At 34.4% G+C, this 23,314-nt stretch overlaps 1 protein-coding gene across 3 annotated transcripts in view; it reads right to left on the bottom strand.

Annotated features, from left to right (window-relative positions):
- LOC120629855 overlaps nt 1-16,909 on the bottom strand; it is a 155,394-nt gene extending 138,485 nt beyond the window's left edge. The window contains exons 1-2 of one of the 3 annotated variants that reach the window (XM_039898924.1): nt 16,410-16,909; nt 98-581 (exon numbers count right to left, since the gene is read on the bottom strand). In XM_039898924.1, coding sequence (XP_039754858.1) covers nt 98-201 — 104 coding nt within the window. In that variant the 5' untranslated portion in view covers nt 202-581; nt 16,410-16,909. Of the gene's footprint in view, nt 1-97; nt 582-16,255; nt 16,288-16,409 lie in introns of those variants that run through there. The other 2 variants (XM_039898926.1, XM_039898925.1) reach the window with 2 other exon arrangements.
- Nucleotides 16,910-23,314: the final 6,405 nt, after the last annotated feature.

Below are 23,314 nucleotides of genomic sequence, written 5' to 3'. Positions count from 1 at the left end.
ATCGCTTACCATCACGTGTGATTGCAGTCAAGCGCTCGTCTATAAACATGAAAAAAAAAATGAATAAATAATAAAATATTAAGAAAGTAGTACTTACGTGTATACAGTTAGTATCATCCAGCACTGCAGTCGCGCGCCGGGAAGCCACGTGACGTAGCGACCAGTCAGCGCGCAGTCGATACAAGGTGCAATATAAAGCATACCACCACGGTGGCCCTTGAGAACACGCTAACCTAGCTTTTATCTGACTATTGGTAACTAACTAACTAACTCGCTCTCGTGACTGACTAGCTTAGTTTACTCGCGTTAGACTTTAATTTTTTTTTATCAGATAAGGCCAAATATTGTCGATAGTTTCTTAATTTGCTACTTCATTTACTTGTCTAAGCACCGGCTGTCGTCAGCCGAGCTCAAGTTAATTTGCTTCGCGCAGTTAAATATTGAGGTCACTCCGCTTAGAGCACACCCCAGCATCTTCGTTTTATCGCGGCGTTCAAATGAAAATTTGCGTAAAAAAATAAGACGATTACTATTGCAGCCTCAGAGCGGTAATGTCCGACTGCGACATCTCAGAATCGCACCTGAAACAATAAAAATAAATTATTAATTTTTATTCTTTTTATTGCAAAAATTATAGACAGATAGATATTATTATAAATTGTGTAAGTTATTGGATAAGCTTAGTTTTTATCGTTTTACTTGGGTTTTGAAACAAAACTTAATTTTACTGTTATTACAGTGACAATTCAAGCTACGTATAATAGTTTATTGAAGTTTATCTCTAATCGATTTCTTCGTATTAAGAGTTTATCTCTAATATTTCTATCGTACTTAAACGCTGAATGGCTTGATGATACGTAGGTATTTTACGGTAGAGCAGTTTTAGAAGTTATTAATTCCCATATTGGTTCCCATAGTCCACCAATAAGTGTGATGGACTACAGCCTAAACCCCAATCTCATTGTGGGAGACCTGTGCTCTGTAGTGACCCGGTAATGCGTTGATATTATAGTTCCCGCCTAGAACAAACCTGCTACTTAAATGCACTGCCACTTGTGGAGGCACTTATAATCAAGATCATGAACGATTATTAATTACAAACTTGTATCATGTTAGTCTAAAACCCGACCTTGAAAAGACGTGATGGGAATTTAAATTGTGCTGGAATTTAAGGTTTTTACATCAAAAATCAATTTAATATACAGTAAGATTTTAAGCACGTCTAAGCCGGTCAAACGAGACCTCTTAGGCCAAAATCATAAATAAATCACACCTTCGCGCAAACCCCGGTCCCCTTTGTTTAAACGCTACCAGGACATTATAAAAACCTTTATTTCTCTCTCGAGTCGAACACGAAAAAAACCAGCGGTCGAAGATTGTGCAAGATCACAACAGAAAATCATTAAACAATGCCTCTGCCAGGAATTGAGGTGTTTATTATATCGGTCCACGTTCGTTCCGAGTCATTCTGCAAAAAACTCACATGCCCAGGTAAACTCGGAAGGTTTTTTGCACTCCCGGGAACTTATTATGCGGGATTTATGTCACTTTTTGTTGCGTCCAAGCTAATTATTGTTATCTACAATTCGCTTGACCAAAGCATTTTCTATAGAGCAATAATGGGCCACTAATTCTCATGACACCTTCGAAGTCAAGGCGTCAATGGCTCGGACGCTGAATGCTATTGTGCGCGGACACAAAGCCACCCGCAATTCCTACTGTGCTTAAACGTTTTTATTGTCAGCTTAGTCGATGTCTCATTCACTCTCTGACCTCTAGCTTCCACCTTTATGAGTTTAGCATAATTTCTTGCCACTAATTAACAACTTCGTTATAGCGCTTGATTACCATATCGCTGACTCATTCAATCGTTGCCCTAATGGGCTAACAAAGGGATTGCAAATTAAATCTCGTGGCGCGTATCGGCAGGCGGCAAAGGAAAAAAGTAACAATAAAATTTCGAATTTAGAACAGCAATCCGGGCGCGGGGTCTTATTATTTTAGCCAACAAAGTAGAAAACCATTTACAATAAATCATTTTGAATGCTTTCTTGGTTCCCATGCGTCGAGCGGGCGACGCAAAGGGTGATTTCTGTCTGAGTGTACATAAATAAAGGTGAAGGTTTTGTACGGATCTCAGGTACGCTCGGTTTGGTGTTAACCATATAGAAATTGCAATACGAGAAACGACAGTTCCAGATCAGTTGACAGTGCCAATTTTCAAAGAATGCATTTCTACTGTTTCGATTGAAATAATAGCCAATGGTAATTATTAATCTATACATATTGTACTTTACAGTTTGAAAAACTTAATTGGCTGGATTTCAACTTAATTGAATGAAATTAATTTCTAGAAACCTCTTAATTTCTAGAAACTGTAATTGTGCATCCACTGGTGACTGACTCCAGTGTAGCTAACTTAGAGAGCTAGATGCGGTATGTATAAATAAAATTGAAGTTCTTATAAATTTAAATATTTTCTACTAAATGAAGCTACACTACAGTCGCTAAAGGACTAATAAAGAGGCATAATTATATTCATTTTGGCATCAGTGGTATGAAAACGGTAGCTTAGTTGGTATAGCACTTGAAATTTTTACATGCATTTTAAATTTATAGGTTTGATATTTTATTCAAGTGAAGGTAAAAACACTTGTAAAAAAATTATAAAAATGGTAGTGCTTATTTTAGATGGAATAAGTTCACACAGTGGTAGGAAAGTTTTGACAAACTTCAAAGCTAAGACTTCATTATGACGGTAAGGATTTTATTATTTTTATTAGTGTTTTTACCTACACTTGGAGGAATTATTAATTCTATAAATTTAAAATGCATATAAAATTTTCCGGAACCGACAGTATTTGAACCTGCAACTTTCTGGCCATCGCAGCGCGCTTTTTCCAATTAAGCTACGGCTCTCCTACCGTCGATGCCGAAAGTTAGTATATATGCCTTTTACATCAGGAGGGTAAGGATGTCTTAAATTTACTTAAAATTACATCAAAATATTTGTTGATGCTCTGAAGTCGCTTCCAGTAACTCCTATGTCCGAAACGTATACTTGCGGTTTTCAGACCACACGTAAAACGGCGTTCTGTTTGCCGAGCGATTAGACGCAAGGCGGTCTACCTCTCCCATTGCACTTGATGAAAAACCTGGCTCATTTAAATTTTACTGCCAACGCTATATGACACATGCGCGATTGTATCGACGGGGCATCATTTGTATTGGTTTCATTTGAAATGGAAACCTATATTAACACAATTGGTTTTGGTGCTCAGATCTTGGCTTTAAGACTTTTATTTAGATACTTAAAGGCATAAATAAATAATAAAATAACCTTTTATTATTCATTGGCAAGTACAAAACATAACATATTTTTAACACATTGAATTATGCAACAAAAACACCCTTTTCTGCCACTCAGGTTTGTTTTGCGCTCTTTCAAGCCAGTTTTCACCAGCCCCACTCTCAATTTCATCTGCCCACCGTTCTTTTGGGCGGCCCTTTTTTGTAATGCCCTTTGGACCTCTCCATTGAGATGTGGCAAAAGGCATGAATTTGTCAGCATAATCATTCTCAGTCATTTCTCCAATTTGTAACATATGTTAGTATAACGCTAAAAAACAAAACTATAGATAAGTACTATAGATTAATATACGTATATTTAATCTGACAGTAGGTATAGATGTCAGATTAAACTGCCGATTGGTTGATAAATATTTTACCTATTTGGAAAATAAACACCTACTAAAATTGGTTTAACAATCCTTAGGAGCCAAAAAACTAAGTAATAGCGCGGGCAGGCGATACAGCGCGCTGGATCGGAGTATATTGTATATAGAGTAGCGGTTGAAAGTTTTTAGTTAGACGTGGACGAACGTGCACGTGGACGAAGTTGCGGGTTGCAAATGTTTTGTAGTTTTTCGACTGAACGCGCTAATCTTTGAAACTAACTGACAGGTTTAGAAATGGACCTCAAAATCTTTGCATTCGATAACTCAATTCTTGTTTAGGGTATATAGGTTTTTAACATCAAGCTACGACCCTTAGGAGCCAATCTTAAAACGAATCCAAAAGAAGCAAAAACTAAGTAATAACGGACAGTCGACGCTACTCGACATGTCGATATTATTTAAAACAAAGTAACATTTGTAGTGGAAAAAAATACGCTTCACAATTCATATACGAGGACGAAGTCACCGGAAACTGTTACTTTAGTAGATAAATTCCACGTTATAAATATTAAACCTACCTGTATAAAAGTGGAACAAGCAAATGGTATTCAACGATTTTGATTGCATTTGAAAACCTTGCACTTCTAAACATAGTTCTACTACAATCGTCACAGTAGGTAGAAACAACTTTATTGTTCGTTATTCAATAAATTTTAAAATGCATTATTAATACCTCACTGTTTATTACAAATATAATCTTTGAAACGTTTCAGGTGTATTATTTTAATGATATTGTGATTAGCTTGGACTTTTAATTACCTTAATGCGAATAAAACGGCTGTTTGAAATGGAAGCAAAATAGTTCAAAATAAACACGAGTGTTTTTTTCATTTGTTTTTAGTTTGTTTTGCTAGATAATATATTAAATGCTAGAATTTATTTCATCGGTGGTTGCTTGTAATAAAGTCTAAAATATGTTATTAATATCCGATCAACCGATCGACGTTCACTGCTGTACATAGGTATTTTGTTGGGAGGTCAAATACCACGTTCTTTTGACTCTTGTTTCCAGCGACTCATTTAATATCAACCATCCACTCCCACCCCACGTAAAAGCCGCTACAGCTTCAAGGATTAGGATCTCTTTCTTTCTCATTTGATAATGTAGAGATCCTCCGAGCATCACTCTCTCCATCGCATGCTGAGTGACTCTTAGACTTCCCATGAAGTGACTACGTTGCCGAGCTTTAAGTTGTAAAAATATATATATACGATGAAACTACTACCAAAACTTCTACTACTGCTAATACTACTACTTCGATGATACACATATATAAACAGCTAACAAAGCGATCAAACTAAGACAACCCCTCTGTATGATATAAAAATGAACTATAAAAGGTTGCCATATTCCTGAATGTTAAGCTATTTACAATCGTAATTGGAGGACTACTCCTTTTTAATTATTTCCTAGTTTTAAAAGTGCCTGTTCTAATGTAAATAGGTCTTTAATCTAAGCTAATTTTACTTGTTTAAAAATGGTTCTATCATACAAAAAGGACAACACTACTTTACGACCGGTCAATGTAGTTTGAAGAGAATTGTGTACAACAGAATCGACACCCTCATTATGACCTCAAACAAAAGTATTAACTAAAGTTATATATTTTTTATAAAATATTGCTTAGATTCGAATCTCATGACAAGTTAGCATAATAAATTACGAAACCTCACTTTTCGGATTTACTTAATTATGTAGTTGAACACTGGTGCTTCCTTACTATAACATAGTGAAGACTTCATTTATTGTGTGTGTGTGGAAGGTGTTAGCAATAGTTTATTGAACCCAAAACAATTTGTCATCACCGAACTAGACTACCAAAGCAACCTTTTCTAACGATACACAAAATCAATCAACGACATCCTCGCACAAAGAAGCCAGTCATCTCTAGTCGAAAACAACTTTTATTTCCGTAAAAATACCCCAATCATAAATCACAAGTTTCCAAACTGACATTTTATTTTGAAACTGCTAAAAGTTAGTGCGTACATGGTTTGTACCTACGAATAGTGTCTGCAAAAGCCTGATATATCGAAAAGTTTGTCTGTAAATGTATATTATGGTGCAACGAGCGCGGTGTGCTACATGCGGACAATTTAACCTGAAATATTTATGATTTTTAGTCTTTTCTACTACTTTTATAGACCATTAGGAGTTTACTATGTGAGAAAAATGTTAAGAGCTTCAGATTCAAAGCTCTGCTATAAAACTTATTGACTAAAGATAAATATTTCAACGTTTACATTGTTCATTTTAAACCCCACGATTTAAAGTCGTAATATCAGATTCTAATTGCGTATTTCACTTACGCAAACTTACTCCATTGACCTACTCGTTAATGGTTTATTCGTAAATCTAGATAAGTAAGACCAGAGTTCAAATGTTTTGATTCTACAAGCGTGGCTAAGCTAGCATAGTATGGCCAAGTAAAGTAATGCAGAGGGAAGGCTCTAACGCTACAACAAATAAATATGAAAATATTTATATAATTACAAAGAAATAAAGAAAGACCAAAAAAGGGCAAGATTATTTAGAATAAAGAGGATATAATCTTTCTCGTACCTACATAAAATGCTAAGAAAATTAAAGTAAGAATACCAACAATACAATAACGAAACTACACTGTAACAAAAAGCATTCAAGATTGTATACTGAACGTACTCGTAGCTGTTAGGAATTTAATAGAGTGCTGAGTGAAGTATAAAATTATTAATGTTAGTGCAGCATTATGCTGAGTAATGTCTCACAGAATGCCGCGAACTGACTGCGGAATTATGTGCGAAAATTCCGTATAGAAGCTTTTATTAGGAGCCAATGTGCTGCTGCTACACTGAAAGCCCTTCTTTCGTATGCAAATATGGAAAAAAAAAACCTCTAGTGCATTCAATATTTTACGGTAATAATTGACCATCGCCTATAACAGAACATAACAGAACAACGCTTAGCAGGGCATGCAAGGAACACGCCCTACTAAATGCCATCAAACTGAGGCGTAGAAATTAAGTTACATATGCATGTAATAACACCGGCGATACAGCAATGCTGGCCAGTGGCGTGCACTAGGTTTCTTACCAGGGTATACCAGTAGGAAAGTTGCATAAAATGGCAAAAATCCTCCTCATATACGAGTTATATATAAATTTTAGGGTAGGCAGTGCTTTTGTACATGTATGAAGAGCCACTGATGGTGGCACTCAGTGGCGTGCATAGAGGGTATGCACCGGGTATGCAGATGATATAAAATGAAGAAAATCTCCAGTACGAGTTATACAAAACTTAAGGATAGGCTTTGTAAAGGTTCTAAAAAACCTACCCTCAAGTATTTATAAGTCATAGATACTAGAGATTTTCTTCATATTATATCATCTGCATACCCTGTGCATACACTCTATGCATGCCACTGGTGACAATATTTTTCCGGCGAGCTTTGTCACACAAAGCTCTAACTGGAGATATATAAATGTTCCTGTGATTAAAAGAAGACATAAACTTGTAGTTCAGTTTACTAGGCTATACAAAATATTCATTCAAAATAAATTGTGTATCGTTTCATAAGAAACTAGCGGTGACCTGTAACTTCTACAGGTTCTTCAGGACTTCTAAAGGTTGTAGCGTGATAATAAATTGCCTACAGCATTCCTCAAAAACTGAATAGCAACAAACACCAAAGATTAGGGCGTTCTAACAAATACAATTTCATCCCCAACAACCCCCTTTGGGTATTTAATTTTTACTAAACATACTTTTTAGGTATTTCCAAATTCAAAATTCCTTTTCCAAATCATAATAAATAACTTTAAAAATATAATTACTTTCTAAATAATGTCGTAGGTACGCATTAAATGTACGTATTAAGTGCCTGTCTACCAATATGACACAAATTTAAAAGCTGCCAATAAATTCCACATTAGCTCATGTGTATGTGAAAAGCTATCCGTCTGACGCATCATTATTATTAGATAAAACCTCTTGGTTTTTAGTATGTTTAAAGATATTGACAATTATCGAGTGCCGCAAAACTGCAAAATAGATGTGCAAATAAAATTTTACTGCTTCTTAGACCAATAACGGTATAATAAAGCGGATTTATTCGAAATAAAATTCTTTTCTAACAAAAGAAATGAAGTTAGTGGATTATACACTTATAATGATTGGATTTGTACAAGTAGGTATTATCTCTTAAATGTAACTATGAACGTGTTTTCGCTCCATCACATCAGTAAAGAAACTTTAATACATTTACGTCTTACATACAATTTGAAATCCAACTTATCTTGTTTTTCCTACCTTTATCAAGTAAATACAGTAAGTTTAAATATTAAGTATGTAGAGTAAGTTAAAAATAAGATAATATGTTAGCGACACTCATTCAACACAAGGTGTATCGTATCAAATAGCGAATCCCCGCATGTTTTGATATTAATAAACGTGTTACAAAAATAAATTTAAATGTTTAATTAAATATTGTCGGAATATTGATACAAATAAGAAAAACCTAACAACAGGTGGGTATTAAGAATTCTTTGGGAGCCAATTACCACATGTGTAGCATTACTTCGACACGAACTGGGATTTCAAACCAGAACATCGTTATCCGTAGAAGAACAAGCTAACCACTAACTAAGTATTATAAACAACAGAAAATCGCATCGGTGCCATATCCACGTAGGTTAGGTGCCTAACGTCCGTCTAGAAAGACAGATTTTAGAAATTAACCGCAGACTAAGAGCCGCACTTACCACGTTTCTCACCTACTAAAAATGTGAATAACGATTTCCGTTCGGACTCACCAAATTATTTTATAAAACCTTCAAATATAATTTAAATTTTATAAAATTCCATGCTATGTATGAACTGGACAAAATGGATTTATGAAAAAAAATCATAAAAATTTAATTATTACCCGTAATATTATGTTAGTGCTATATAAATTGAAAATTTTAATAAAACGGAAGTGCGACATTCTCATTACATGACGCCATGAGATGCGTCACGTAATATTGCATTAAACTAACCATTGCAAAAATAGTACTAACTACTTAAAGATCAATTGTTTTTTTTTTTAATTTAGTGTCTTGATCAAGAATCCCCATTAGAGAGAAAACATATATTTTAATAAAAGATTTATGCCATAGTCCCTAGAGGTGAAAGAACTGCAAAAGCCACTAAAGTAGCAAATGGACAAAAGCCACTTAAGCTGCCAAAACACACTAAAATCAGATGCAACGCACTTTTTCAGAGCTTTCTATCTAGTTTCCGCATTGGTTGCTCAAAGGCCATTTTCAAGGGGCGTCTAAAGGCTAGTTCTTTCTGGCTATGTAAGCTTGACTGATGCGTAATGCATTTAGTGAAATGAACTTTAATATTATTTCATAATTGGGGCTTTAAATTTTTTATATAACAAAGTATGTTTACAATCAGAATGAGATGCAGAAAAACGACCAGTCATTAGCGTTTTCATAACTGAACGAAGTGATCGGAGTTCTGGAACTGGTGCAGCAGTGTGCGATTGACTTCACAAGATTCCAATAGCTTTTTTTTAACATGTAGACTAGACCTTGGCTGTATTTTGCTGATGGTAAGCGACGATGTAGCCAAAAATGAAGCTTGAATGTTCGAAGGTGTTCATATATATATTTATATATATATATATATATATATATGTTTGAAGTTAGTGGTGAAGACTACAATCGGGCAGTTTTTTGTTGGCTTCTTCTTCGACCAGGGCCCGCTGCAACCTTCGTAACTTCGTATCTTTGTGTATGTCATAATTAATTAACATTTATAGTAAAATGTATCTCGTTCGCAGCGTTGGTATGGATATTTATGGCTTATGTACGTTCGAAGAAAACTAAATACAATTTTCCCAATATTTACCTACGTACCTACTTTCACACCCACCCACAACCACACACACACACATACAAACACACACACACACACACACGCACTCACACACACACACCATTATTAGCATGTTAGATTATAGGTACTTTGTTTTCTTTGTTAAGATAGATAAATGTATACGAAGGAGAGCGGGGACCCTGAGACACAGGTTTTATTTTAAACCTTACTAAAATTCCCAACACTATTGTAAATTGACTAATATTTTAACAATAAATTTCATTTCATTTCATATAGGTATATGAACAATTGAAAATATTTCGCCCCGCCCAAAGAATGTTTACGGTCAGGTGCAAGTTGGAAACTTTCGGTTCGTAGTCTCCACAGAACCGTGGCGACAGTCGCGAACTTCCCGCGAGTCAATAGCACCATTCCGCGGGATATATGGGGGTGAAATTTTAAATTCCATTTTAAGCAGCGAACCTAAATTTATAGACGTGCAATTTACTTACGTGCTATTTGGGATGTGAGCGGGTACTGAACCCGGTATGTACCTATCCAGAGGTATCCGATTAACGTGAATTTATTGACGTTTATATATGCTGCGAAAGAGCTTGAAAACCCAAACAGTTTTTGTTGTGTGTATAGAGAACTTACTTTAGAATCTCAACGTTAAAAATTCACACAAAACAATCGACAAAAACGTCTTATTTGTGGGCTATTTTCGTTTTTCTGCTTACCAATACAATCAATACATATTCTCAGCTCCAATTAATTCTTTGCGCTTACGATCATTTTAATGGCTATTATTTTTGTTTGACTTTACTTTTACTAAAAAAACTTTTAGTAAAAATGTTATGATCATGAAATTTTTTTTGTTAATCATAAGTGTAGGCAAAGAGAGATATTTATTAGAACATAACCTTCGTGTTGTGTACTTTCATAAAAACATGTGTTTTGACAAAGAAACGTATGAAATTGACAGCAATTTCGATCCACGGCACGCACCTCTAACAATTCGGAGTTTGGTGCATTTTTGATTTAAACAATTTAAATATCACTTACTTTAACGGTGAAGGAAAATATTGTAAGGAAACCTGCATGTCTGAGTTCTTTCTGCATAGAGTTGGCGTATGAACTTTAGTAATCCGCTATTAATCAGCGTGGTGGAGCACGCCTAAACCCTCTAAGACGAGACGCGTGCTCTTTTTAACATTCACATTTCTTAGGTAATCAAATTAAATAAAATCGACATAAGATTTGGACATTGGAGTTAAACTATAACTACCTAATATTGAGTGATTAATGTTTTTATATAAATTCTCTCTGAACAAAAGCCCAGAAAAGCCGACTGCTTTATCCCAATTCTATTCAGACACGAAATTCTTTTTACAAATAAGTTATTTCAGTAAACATGAGGCCTAGTTAGGCAGCATCACTTTATATACAAAATTGAATTCTTACGTAAGCCGGCCAGCAGGCAATATTGCCCCGGGTGAAAGAAAATATACTGTTCCACAGTTTAGCAATTCGTACAGTTTCGCTAAGGCCTTCATATTGAATAAGATAATATTTTACAAATTTAAATTGAATAAGATAATATTTTATATATTTAAATTGCATCTCGGAACCGAAAGGATTTGCACCTGCGACTCTCTGGCAATCCCGGCCTGACCGTTTTAACCAATTAGTATACCTATGCCTTTTAAATCAGTCTTATAGGGCGATCTAGTGCGAACTGACTAATATAAAAGTCTGATACTAATTTCGGCATCGGCAGTAACATATTTGTGCGCTTTTGACAGGCGTTTATTTGCAAAGCTATTGACCTAATGGGTACCTGGTATAGCGCACGTTAACAGCATTTTTCAACTGTATGATTACTAAACTGTGTCAATACTATCAATTTCCAAGTCGCTTTATCAGCTGATCTTTAATAACTTGTGAGTATCTACGAGCATTGTAGCCAAAAAAATATGTGAAGAAATGAATAAAATATTACGGTTTCGTGCAGATGTTCTTCGTCATCGAAAAACAATTAATTTATTCTTGACATGAAATATTGGTAGTATTCCCTTTAAGAAATTAAAAGAATTACATTTTGAGACATCTTTTGATTTCTTTTTACTATTACTTATCTACTTATTCGAAAATAAGAATAGTAAAATTGAGTAAATTTATATATTATTATTACTATAGGTAAGATTATATCTTTATGGAATACCTTATAAATTATAATAATTATTGTTTTACCTACATGGATTTGCTAGGGGTAAGGTTTGTTTGTCAATCAACATTTTCCATAAAAAATACTTGACCGAATTTTGCGTTACATTTAAGTAAGCCCAGGTTGAGATTCTAACGTGGTTTACTTAAATGTAAAATTGTAACATGTATCGTAATCACTTAATCCTAATTCTGACAAATATTTTAAAGGCAAATGTGAGTTTTTTACGCTTCACACCCTAGCTACTCAAGCGACATGAAAGTTTGCACTTGATATTGTAGCTTTAATACATAAGCTATTAAAATAATAAACTCAACAACTAAATTGAATGCCACATCAAAAAACAAAATCAATCGCAGACGAAGTCGCGGGCAACAGCTAGTATGTCATAAAGCGGAGAAAAGTTTTGTATAGTAACGATACTATAGAAATCTGGCATTGAAGGAAACTGTTCGAAAAATTTTCCTGTCTCCACTTAATAAGTTGAAATACTCAATCGGTGCCTCTTTGGCATCGTTTCAAAATAAACTTTCCTACCGTTTCGTAATTGTATGACGCAGTTATTGCTCAAGTTTTAAGTTTTTACTTTATTGTATTCTTCTTAATTAATTACTTTAGTATTTTAATATTTAATGATCTTCATTATCAACAGCAGCCTTTTACAGTCCACTGCTGGACTAAAGGCCTCTTGGGTTGGTGATCGCAGTAGATAATAATAATAATAATATCTTTATTTTATCAAAATAAACGTATACATTTCATGAGTGTGAAGCCCTGTCTCCTGCGGTAGTTAAAACTGTGTTACAGGAGACAGTGTTTTCCTATATCTATGGTCTTATTAACAAACGTTTGACAATTTTACAGGGAAAATTATATAAAGGAAAAAAAAGAAATAAATAAATGAAAAAAAAAAAAAAAAGAATTATATTATCACGCGCACACCCACAAACATTTGATTTGTTTGTGGGTGTGCGCGTGTTTGTATGCGTGTGTGATGGTAGTAATAACACAGAAACGCTACTGCCCGCTCTCCCTTAGTCGCCTCGTACGACATCCGGTTGAATCCGGACAAGAAGAGGTTTGATGATGATGATTTATTCTATTATTAATATTTAATATCAGAATAAATTATTATCATCAATAGCAACCCATTACCGGCCCACAACAGGTAACGGGTCTCTTGGAATGGGCAGGGTTTAAGCGTACGGCCACCACGCTGGCCATGGGCAGATTGGCAGACTTGTTTTCTGATATAGAGTTGCTTATAAATAAATATATCGTACTGTACTTTAATTGGTTTATAGAAATCTCGTTGGTCTAGTGGTTTGCATGTTCGACTATGAATCACGAGTCCTATGTTCGATACACAGCATCATCATCATCATATCAACTCATTACCGGCTTAATACAGGGCACGGATCCCACAATGAGAAGGTATATGTCATAGTCCACCACGCTGGCCTAGTGCGATTTGGTGGACGCCACACGCCTTTTAGAACATTATGCAGAACTCCTAGGCATGTAGGTTTTCTCACGATGTTTTCCTACACCGTTGAAGCTAGTGATATTATAATTGCTTAAAAAAGACAACTTCAAAAAGTTGGAGGTGCGTGGCGTGGTGGGATTCGAACTCTGGCCGCCGAAAATGCAGCTGAAATTCTAACCACTGAGTTATCACCGCTCTTTTTTTTTTGCCAATCAATTCGAGTTATCCTTTTCTGAGAGAAATTTTATTATACCTCGAAAAATGAGTTTTTTGGACTTAATTTAATTTTTATTCTGTACCTTTGACAACGTGTGCAAAAAATTGTGATGATCAGTTAAGTAGTTAAGGCGTAATAGCGTAACAAAAAAAGAATCTTACTTTCACATTTATAATTACTTAAGATAGCCAGGATTAAGATTGAGTTTCCCAGTCGCAAGATTCTCAGTACCAGCCCAAATAGTTGATGATATTTCATACTTCAAGTTCCAAAGTCATCGAAACGTTCTGAAATTAAACCTTTTATGGTGCTTTTAGGTTTGATATGAAAACGTTTTGGAAAGATTTTTGCGTTTTCTATTCGACTCCTCTCAGATTATTATAATTTTTAATTACTTTTTCAGACTTAAAGCAAAAGATTTAGGTACTATTTGTGATTTTGAGGCATTTGGAATTAGACTTAAATTAAAAACTTAACTTGTGTTAATAAAATTAAAAGTAAAACGAGCTCGTTCATTTTTTATATGTATATGTAGCGTCTGCACTTAAGTTAACGCTGGTTCATAGTGTATGTTTTTAAGTGCACACAAAAAGATAGATAAAATCACATTAAGGTAAAAAAATGTGACTTTTTTCTATGCTACTTAGGTACTTTTTATTATTTCTACAATTAATTATTTCATTCCTACAGGATATTTCATTTCTGTTGGCCTACATTAATTTTAGTGGACAATAAGCTAACAAATATATTTTTAAAGTTATGCATCTTTGATCAAATACTAAGGATAACTTGTTTTAATATGATTAAAATTTAGATGAGTATTTAAAATATTGTTTGAATATGTTGAGTCTAACTTTTATAAAATCTAATGAAAACACAACTTGAATGCAAAATTAAAATAGTTTAAAGTAGTAAAACTAAGTATTAAAATAGTTTAAAGTAGTAGGTGCGGCTGCTTCCAGTGCCGAGCAGGCCAAGAGGCGTAAATATGAAAACCTGGATAGCAGCTTCATTTTTGTGCCTTTTGGAGTAGAGACTTTGGGACCGTGGGGTCCGGAGGCAAGAGCCCTTTTCAAAGAATTATCGAAAAGGGTTATCGAGTCTACCGGTGATCCTAGAGCGGGCAGTTACCTTGGCCAACGAATTAGTTTGGCCATCCAAAGGGGCAATGCTGCCAGCATCTTAGGAACTGTGCCTCGCTGCCGTGGTTTTGCGGACGTTTTAGATTTTATTTAGTTTTTAAATAGTTTATTTTAGGTTATAGTTATGTTTTAATAAAAATTATATCCTGCACAAATAAGAAACATTAAACTCTGTAATGTAATTATGAGAATTTATGTATATTATTTATTAAAATTCTAAATACATATAAGTAGTAAAAGTATTAAATTAATATTTATTTTATTTATTTAATAAATAAAAGTTAAAGAAGAGATAATAGAATTCATTAAGCTAGCAACAGAAAACCACCCAGGTTTTTAATAAATGCTAACAAAGATTTAAATCTAAGAACATTTTTGCCTTTATTTAAGACCGCCTCGAACTCTGCTTCACGTTTTAACATATTTTCAAGATGTGCAACTTTTATCCAGTCTAAGGACACAACTTGTGTTAATATTATTAAAAGTAAGTAGCGTTAATGTACCGTATTTTCATGTAATGCAATTTGTGCTACGAAATTGCTGTGTTAGATAAGCTCTTATTAGGAATAAACGTATTGAAATAAGACTGAAAAAAATAAACTTTATTGTATAAGACTTTTTTTTTAAATATGCAAGTTTTATTAAATTAAAAGCTTAACTTGTGTTAATAAAATTTAAAGAAAAAGTGAGCTCTTTTATTCATTATATGTAGTGTAGAGTCTGCACTTAACGCTGGTTCATAGTATATTTTTTAATGCAAAAGAGCATTCTAAATATAAATCAAATATACTGTATAGTCTGAACCTTACTATTCCATGTAGTATCGTATTTCCAAGTTATGTAATTTTTATCAAATTTTATAAAAACACTATTTGTGTAATGACATTTACAAAATAAGCTCTGCAAATAATGACTATGTAAATCTAGGATCTAACTGAACTTTAGAGTGTAATATGACATATTTTTAAATTATGAATATTTACCAAATCTGATATGTTAGGACTCTTCGAGGCTAATAGTTGGTAAAAAAATGCAACTCAAAACGTTCTCAGGTTATGTTGTTTGGTGAGGTGGTAGGTTGTAACTTAAAAACGCATAAATGTGATTAAGTTGTTTTTAGTACTATGAACTTTCATTTTTATAGTTTTTCTACAAACTAAGTAAGTAGGTGTATCATAAATTAATCGAAGTATCACCGCGCGTTGTCCGCAATTATATTTTCCAAGTCGTCAGAAACCCGTTAATACGGAATGATAGCATTTGTCGAAGAAAATTAATGAACTCCTGATTGATTATGCGGAATTATTCAGTACTTAAGTATCGCGATAAGTTGATATTAAGTAAATTGATTTAATTTGTTTGTATAACTTTGCCGATACCTACTTCTCGGATTACTGAAATAAGAATTATTATGTTCCATAAAACTCCAAATGACGCAAAAATATTTAAATAAAGTTAAAAAGACCCTAACGTTTTATGTGTCATCAATACCGAAAAAGTCATAATAAATTCGACCATCGCGTCGGCATGAGTAATTAATAAATAACCTACATCTTAAAATAACAAAATAAAGTAGCATAAAATATAAATAAAAAACCAACCAAAAATTCCGGAGCGAAAAAAATCCAAAATAAAATTGTGCACAAAATAATAAAACACACTTCACAAAAACATAATGGTTCTGTACACCGCACACAAATTAAAAAATCTTAGAAGCGTTAAGCAAAAAACACTTTACAGACACAAACACTCAACTTTACCCGTTTGCCGCCAACTGCAACTAGCAAAATGTTCGCGTAAAAGTTCTAAGAAAAATTGTTTGGGGAAAATTCGCGATGTCTTGCAGCGAGTTTCGCGCCGCGTCGCGAGTCCGGAATGCGAATGAGGAATTTTCGGCTATGATGGGGAGGATGTGCGCATAGCTGTGGCTTAGATGAGACTGTGGCGAGGTATTATGTACCGCGTTCGCACTGTGTGGCCGGAGCCGACTTTCGCCCCGACCGGTCGCCCTACAGCTCCGCCGACCGGCACATCCAGGAACATGGTTAATTCACCACTCGTATAACTCTAATAATTTTTAAAATTTATTTTAACACTCCAAATACGATATTTTAGAAGATATAACATTTATTTTACTGTCCCTTTTTGTACAATCCTTTTTAGTTTGCCCAGAAAATTTTGATAATATGAATAAATATGTACCAATTCGTATGAAAAAGAAAATACTTATTAATTCTTTACAAATTTACTCACTTTAGAATAAAATAAAAGAGACCGTGGTTTAGCGTAATGTGTTTATTCTGTTCCACATCCGATTAAGTACTGCGTAAGGGGTTGCCTACGTAGCAATAAATGCATAGGTACTTATTGTTGAGGTAGGCATTTTTGCACGAACGCGCGACCATTGTTCTGGTGTGAAATAAAATAGGCATATTGTTATGTTGATCATTATTTTTTTTTATCGGAAGTGCATTGTCATGAAGGGATGAATAGCTACGGGCGAGACTGTTTGGTCGAATGACGATCATGATAACGTACCCAACAAGCATCATCGAAATGTGGAATGAAAAGTTTATTTTTTAAATACAAGGTTTAGATAAAAATAACGCAGTCTTCGTAGGTCTACTTATATTATATAGCACAAATTTGGCCACCTGAGCGACAAATAGATTTTATTTTTTATTTTTCTACTATTTTGAAAACATTATTTATTTATAACATTTTTAAGAGGAATAAACGAGGAAGGAAATAAACGATGGAATTATCTCTCGCCCAACCATATTTTAATATACTAGCTTTTGCCCGCAGTTTCGATTGGTAAGTTTTAAAAAAAATGTCTTTCTGCTAATAGAAAAATATGAACGTAGATTAATTAGAAAATCAGAAACATTCATACAAATTTTCTTTCCCTATTTGATGTCTTTGGAGTTGTAATTTTAAAATTTGTGAAACACGTATTTCGTTATTTTTAATCGAAAACCTAAATCGAATCTAAGTTTCATGTAATTAACTTCAAAAATTCTTCCTTAGCGGATGCCTACGTTTTAATAACTTGCGTTGATAGATCAGTCAGTCAGTCAGTCACCTTTGCCTTTATATATTATAAAGATATCTATAAGCGTTCTTTTTACGTAACACATCCTATACTACGTTCTAAATTCTTGAAATGATTATTATTATTTTGTATTTACTAGTCATTTTCTATTTAGACTGAATCATCGTTATTTAATTGTTGACGCGTTTCCTCGTATTTCTATTGTTTTAGACACGATAGTATTTGTTTCAATGAATTATTAAATTGTACTTTATTTTGAAATACTTCTCCGGGCTATTATATATTGGGCTATTTCAGTCAAAAATACATAGAACCTATCTGAAGTTGCAAAATTGACGCCATCCAACCCCCTGCATCTGAAAGCAAATTAGGCCGCCAGTCCAAATTATCATAAATAACTCGTGTTAATAATCGTAGGAAGCCCACCAACCCGCGTTCTAGGAGCATGAATGGTCTGAGATCTGAATCCTTCTATCCTCTATTTATGATGAGCTGTGCCAAGAAGCAAGACATAAGAAGGAGATATAATGATGATGATGGCATCAAATACACGTTTATTGATATAAAACTTAAAATAAGAATCGTATACAAGGACTTTGTGTTACACCTACTAAAATTGAATGAATTACTTACGATTTACGATGAAAATTAAATAATTCAAAGAATTTAAATAAATTTAAATTAATATTTTTGAACTATGACGTCAGAAAAAAGCACTAAGGGACTGTTTTAGGGTTTCATACAAAGCGTTTGTAAAAACGAACTCTGGTACTTTTAAGTCAATACACTGAAATACGGAGTTTGTATTTATGAGATCCACTTGAAATATGAAATCGTTAAATCACCATCATGATTGTAATAAAAAAAAACATTTCCGTATCAAAATATCCTGGCCCCAATCGGGCCATCAAAATTTTAAAGTTTTTGTTTTTTTTTTGACTACAAGTAAGCCCTTGACTGCCACCTGGTGGGAAGTGATGATGTAGTCTAAGATGGTAGCGGGCTTACCTGTTAGGGAGTATGGTAGTCATACCCCTAATCGGTTTCTAAAACATCGCACCGGAACGCTAAATCTAAAGTGGTAACTAGCCACGGCTGAAGCGTCGACCTAATTTCATCGAAGTACTGATCCACTGATCCAAAGCAACGATGGTTCATTGTAGCTAATGGACAAACTAACGTAAATAATAATTCAAAATGTGCAACTATGAAAGCGTATCTGCCGTCGGTGTTGGTAACCTAGTTCGCAACAAACAAGGATCTGTAGTAAGCTACAGGATGTGCCTGCATTCGCAACTCGCAGGAACTGCTAACAATGTTTGTCGCAATGTTGTTTGTCGGACAGTTATTGACTTGCTAGAATATACACAGATCTTCATTTACTAGCTATATTTTGATATTTTCTTTAAGAATGAATTTCGGTTGCGTTGATACGGATTCTGTTAATTTTATCAGATTCTTATTAGGTGTTCGATTTGGTATTGCTTAAGTTTTTATTCTAAACTATACTTGGAGGAAATGGAGTTAGTAATATAATGGAAACAATTATTTAACTAAGTTATTTATTTTCCACTCCACTTGTATATCATCTCCTCTTTGTTTAGTATTGCAGGTAATAGTTTTGTCGCTGAATTAGCTTTTATTTTATTTATGCCTGTCTGTAGCATCGCATTTCCCAAACGGATGACGGTTTGGAATATGAATTTGTGTTCGTTGCTATGTTTGGTGAAAATAAGATGGCCGCCGCCACAAAATGGCGGATTGAATATTTTTCAGAAGTTCCACAATATGAATATATATAAAAGCACTTGGCTAGATAAATATGAATAATGTGCTCTAGTGTCGGGTTTTTTTTAATGTTTTAATTACGAATGACTTGCCCGTTTCTATAAGGCTCAATCTCCTGTATTTATTCTTTGCTAAGACAATGAATAATAAAATTCTCTTTTATTTTGTTATCTGTTCAATGATCTAATACAAAAAGTATAAGTTCATCTAGGTACGTTTATACGATACAGATTTATTCTCCAAATAAAAATGTAAATCAAACAAACACGCAACTAATATCAAAACGCCCGCTGAAATTTCGTAAATGCGGACATGTTAATAAACGTTCAATATAGATACATTATATCAAATGTTTACGATTATTAACTTTACGTTCGACGTCGACTATGCTCTCTCTGATATGTGGCTATGCCGGCACATATATCGGTTCTGATGATAATTATGATAAATAAAAGTAATTCAGATGCGTGTCTCGCATATTTGGTTACGTGGTATTATATTAATTTTGATAATAATTTATATTATTATACGCATCTTCATCAATTTCGGAATTAGCCTAATTTTTTTTTTAAGTGTACTTCAAGTTAACTCTGTACTGTTATCTCATCTACTGGAAAGTGATGATGCAGTCTAAAATGGTAACGGGCTAACCTCTTAGGTATAAGGATGTTATATTAAACCCATGACTCTTATCGGTTTCTAAGCGACATCGTACCGAAACACTAAATCGCTAGCGGCACGTCTTTATCGGTAGGGTTGTAACTAGCTACGCCCGAAGCCGTCCCAGAGTACCATAGTATATTCAAAAATTGGAAATTATAAATTCCCAAGTTGCCCCTGCCTGGGATCGAACCAGCGAGCTCCCAATTATAACCACAGCGCTCATCGCTGCGCCAAGGAGATCGTCAAAACATTGTTAGATGTTCGAAGGTATTTAGGTGACCTGCAGATGTTTTATTCATGCTTGTATTAAAATGCCAAGGCCTGAAGTTCTCAGAGACACGAGTAATCTCAGAATAATTAAGTATAGACGACGTTTCAGACAATTTGCAAAAAACTCCTTAGTATTTTTATCGAACCTAGAAAGTACTTTTTTCTTTCATAAAACATACCTACAGAGATGTGTCTATGATTCTCGAAAATACGTTTCAAAAAGCTATATACACAATCACTACCTCGTTGATCTACCTCGTTGAGTTGTCATGTCCACTAACGGATCCCTAGGCCCTAGGTTTCATTCAATTCAATCAAGTTTTTCTGTGTAGAAATCTCAACATTGATGCTCATCCAGGTTGACCCTAAGTTGGAGGGTTCCACAGGTTGGAGGTTGGAGTGTCAACCATGATTTGTAGAGCTGGTTAAGACGTCAGTTCGAATCCCAGCACACACCACTAACTTTCCTAAGCTATGTGCGTTTTAAGCAATTAAAACAAGTAACTTCTTCATCTTCGCATGTGCAGCCAGGAGATTCTATTACAACTGACATTTATACAATTGAATTCATTCCCCAAGTTATAGAAAAAGCCCTAAAATCTTTAAAACCTAATAAATCAGCTGGCCCAGATGAAATTCCTGCCATTTTTCTGATTAGTTGTGCGCATAGTTTATCAGTTCCCCTTTCTATTCTTTTTCGGAGGTCTATATCTGAAGGATATATGCCTTCTCTTTGGAAATCTGCTTATATTACCCCTATTCATAAGAATGGCCCAAGAAATATGGTAGAGAATTATCGCCCAATCTCTAAACTTTGCCTTGTGGCCAAAGTTTTGGAACGTATTGTATATAATCAATGCTATAATGTCCTAAAGTCGCAATTTAGTCAGAACCAACATGGTTTCTTAAAGGGTAGATCTACGGTCACAAACTTGGCACTATTCTTAGATTTTCTTACTGATAAGTTAGATAGTCGTGACCAAGTTGATGCTGTATATACTGACTATAGCAAAGCTTTTGACAGGATTGACCACATCTTGCTTCTAAAAAAACTGGCCTCCCTTGGGATCAGAGGAGATTTGTTTCGCTGGTTTTCTTCTTATATTAATAACAGACTTCAAACAGTTGTGTTAAATGGTTTTAAATCAAATTGGATGGCAGTACCGTCGGGTGTGCCCCAAGGGTCCTTGTTGGGACCCTTTTTATTCACTATTTTTATTCATGATATCGATCTCTGCTTTATACATTCAAAATTTTTACTTTTTGCTGATGACTTGAAGGTATTTCGTACAGTCAATAATGTTAAAGATGCGGAACTTTTACAAGCTGACTTGTTTAGATTAGATGATTACTGCATTCAAAATAAACTTGATCTTAATGTCTTAAAGTGTAACTCTATATCTTTTACTAGGAAAAGGGAACCTTTTCTCTATGACTACATTTTAAAACATCAAAACCTTAACAGAACTGATATTATAAGAGATCTCGGGGTACTCCTCGACACTAAACTAATTTTTGATTATCATATAGATGCTATTGTGACCAAAGCATTTAAAGCTTTAGGTTTTATTATACGTGTTAGTAAACCATTCAAAAAAATGAAAACCATCAAAATCCTCTACTGTTCACTGGTCCGTAGTCAACTAGAGTATGCTTGCCAAATATGGAATCCTGCGTATCACATTTATATCAATAAATTAGAAAGTATTCAAAAGAAATTCATTAGATTCCTTAAGCACAAATTTCACCTTCCTAAAACTTCCTACGAAATATCATGTTCGGATTTACACCTTGTACCCCTTCATACACGTAGAAACATTGCCGACGTTTGTCTCTTACTTAACATTGTTAGAGGGTCAATAGATAGTCCGGAATTACTTACTAAGTTAGATTTATTTGTACCCTCGCGATTACCTAGGCATAAAAAGATTCTGCACGTACCCTTAACTAAAACTAAGAATAGATTTAATTACTTTTTAATCCGTGTCTCTCGCCTTCTTAATTCTGTTTACAATGACCCCGAAATTGACCTATTTTATGGTAATATGAATAGTGTACGTCGCAAATTAGTAGATAAACTGTTGCATGCTAGGTAAACTTAACACTTTGTTTTAGTTTGCTGCGTTTCTGCTGGGTTCTATCAGGTACCCTTGTTTATATAAGACTTATCTGTGGAAACCTGTTATTAGTTTTAAGTCAATCAATCTGTTAACTAGTTAGTATCTACAACTGTTGGTTTTCCAATTAAAGAAAAAATAAAATAAAATAAAATAAAATATCACTGGATTCAATTGTGAATGCCTCAGAGTAGTGGAGTCCACTAATCCGCACTGGGCCAGGATGGTGGACAACGGCCTAAATCCTTCTCATTGTGGGGATACTCGTGATCTTTAGTGGGCCGGTATTGGTTTTATATGATGTACGAATTGTAACATTGAGCTCTAACTAGTATGAGAACTGTGTATGCACTACGACCGCGATAGAGAGATGCGGATTCCAAACCCATCGGTAACACGATTTTAGGCTTATCAATAAAAATATCACTTGATTCAAAGGTAAAGGAAAACATCGTAAGGAAACCTGCATGCCTCCAAGTCCTCCATAATGTTCTCAAAGGTGTTTGGAATCCGCCAATCCGCACTGTGCTGGTACTGAGCTAGCGTGGTGGACTAACCTTAACCTCTTCTCGTTGTAGAAGAAGACCCGTGCCCTGTTATAGTGGGCCTTTAATGAGCAAATATGGTGATGATGATTATGATGAATTTCAACACAAATTTAGCAAAATACCAAACTATAAATTATCGCTGTAATACAAATAAACAGTTTTGTAATACAGTTCACAAGAGAAAAATTTCTTAAGACCCAAGTAACTGTATTTTTACGA

This window comes from Pararge aegeria, chromosome 15, assembly GCF_905163445.1.
Source record: "Pararge aegeria chromosome 15, ilParAegt1.1, whole genome shotgun sequence".
NCBI classification, from domain to species: domain Eukaryota; kingdom Metazoa; phylum Arthropoda; class Insecta; order Lepidoptera; family Nymphalidae; genus Pararge; species Pararge aegeria.
This window is presented reverse-complemented; position numbering and strand designations above follow the sequence as displayed.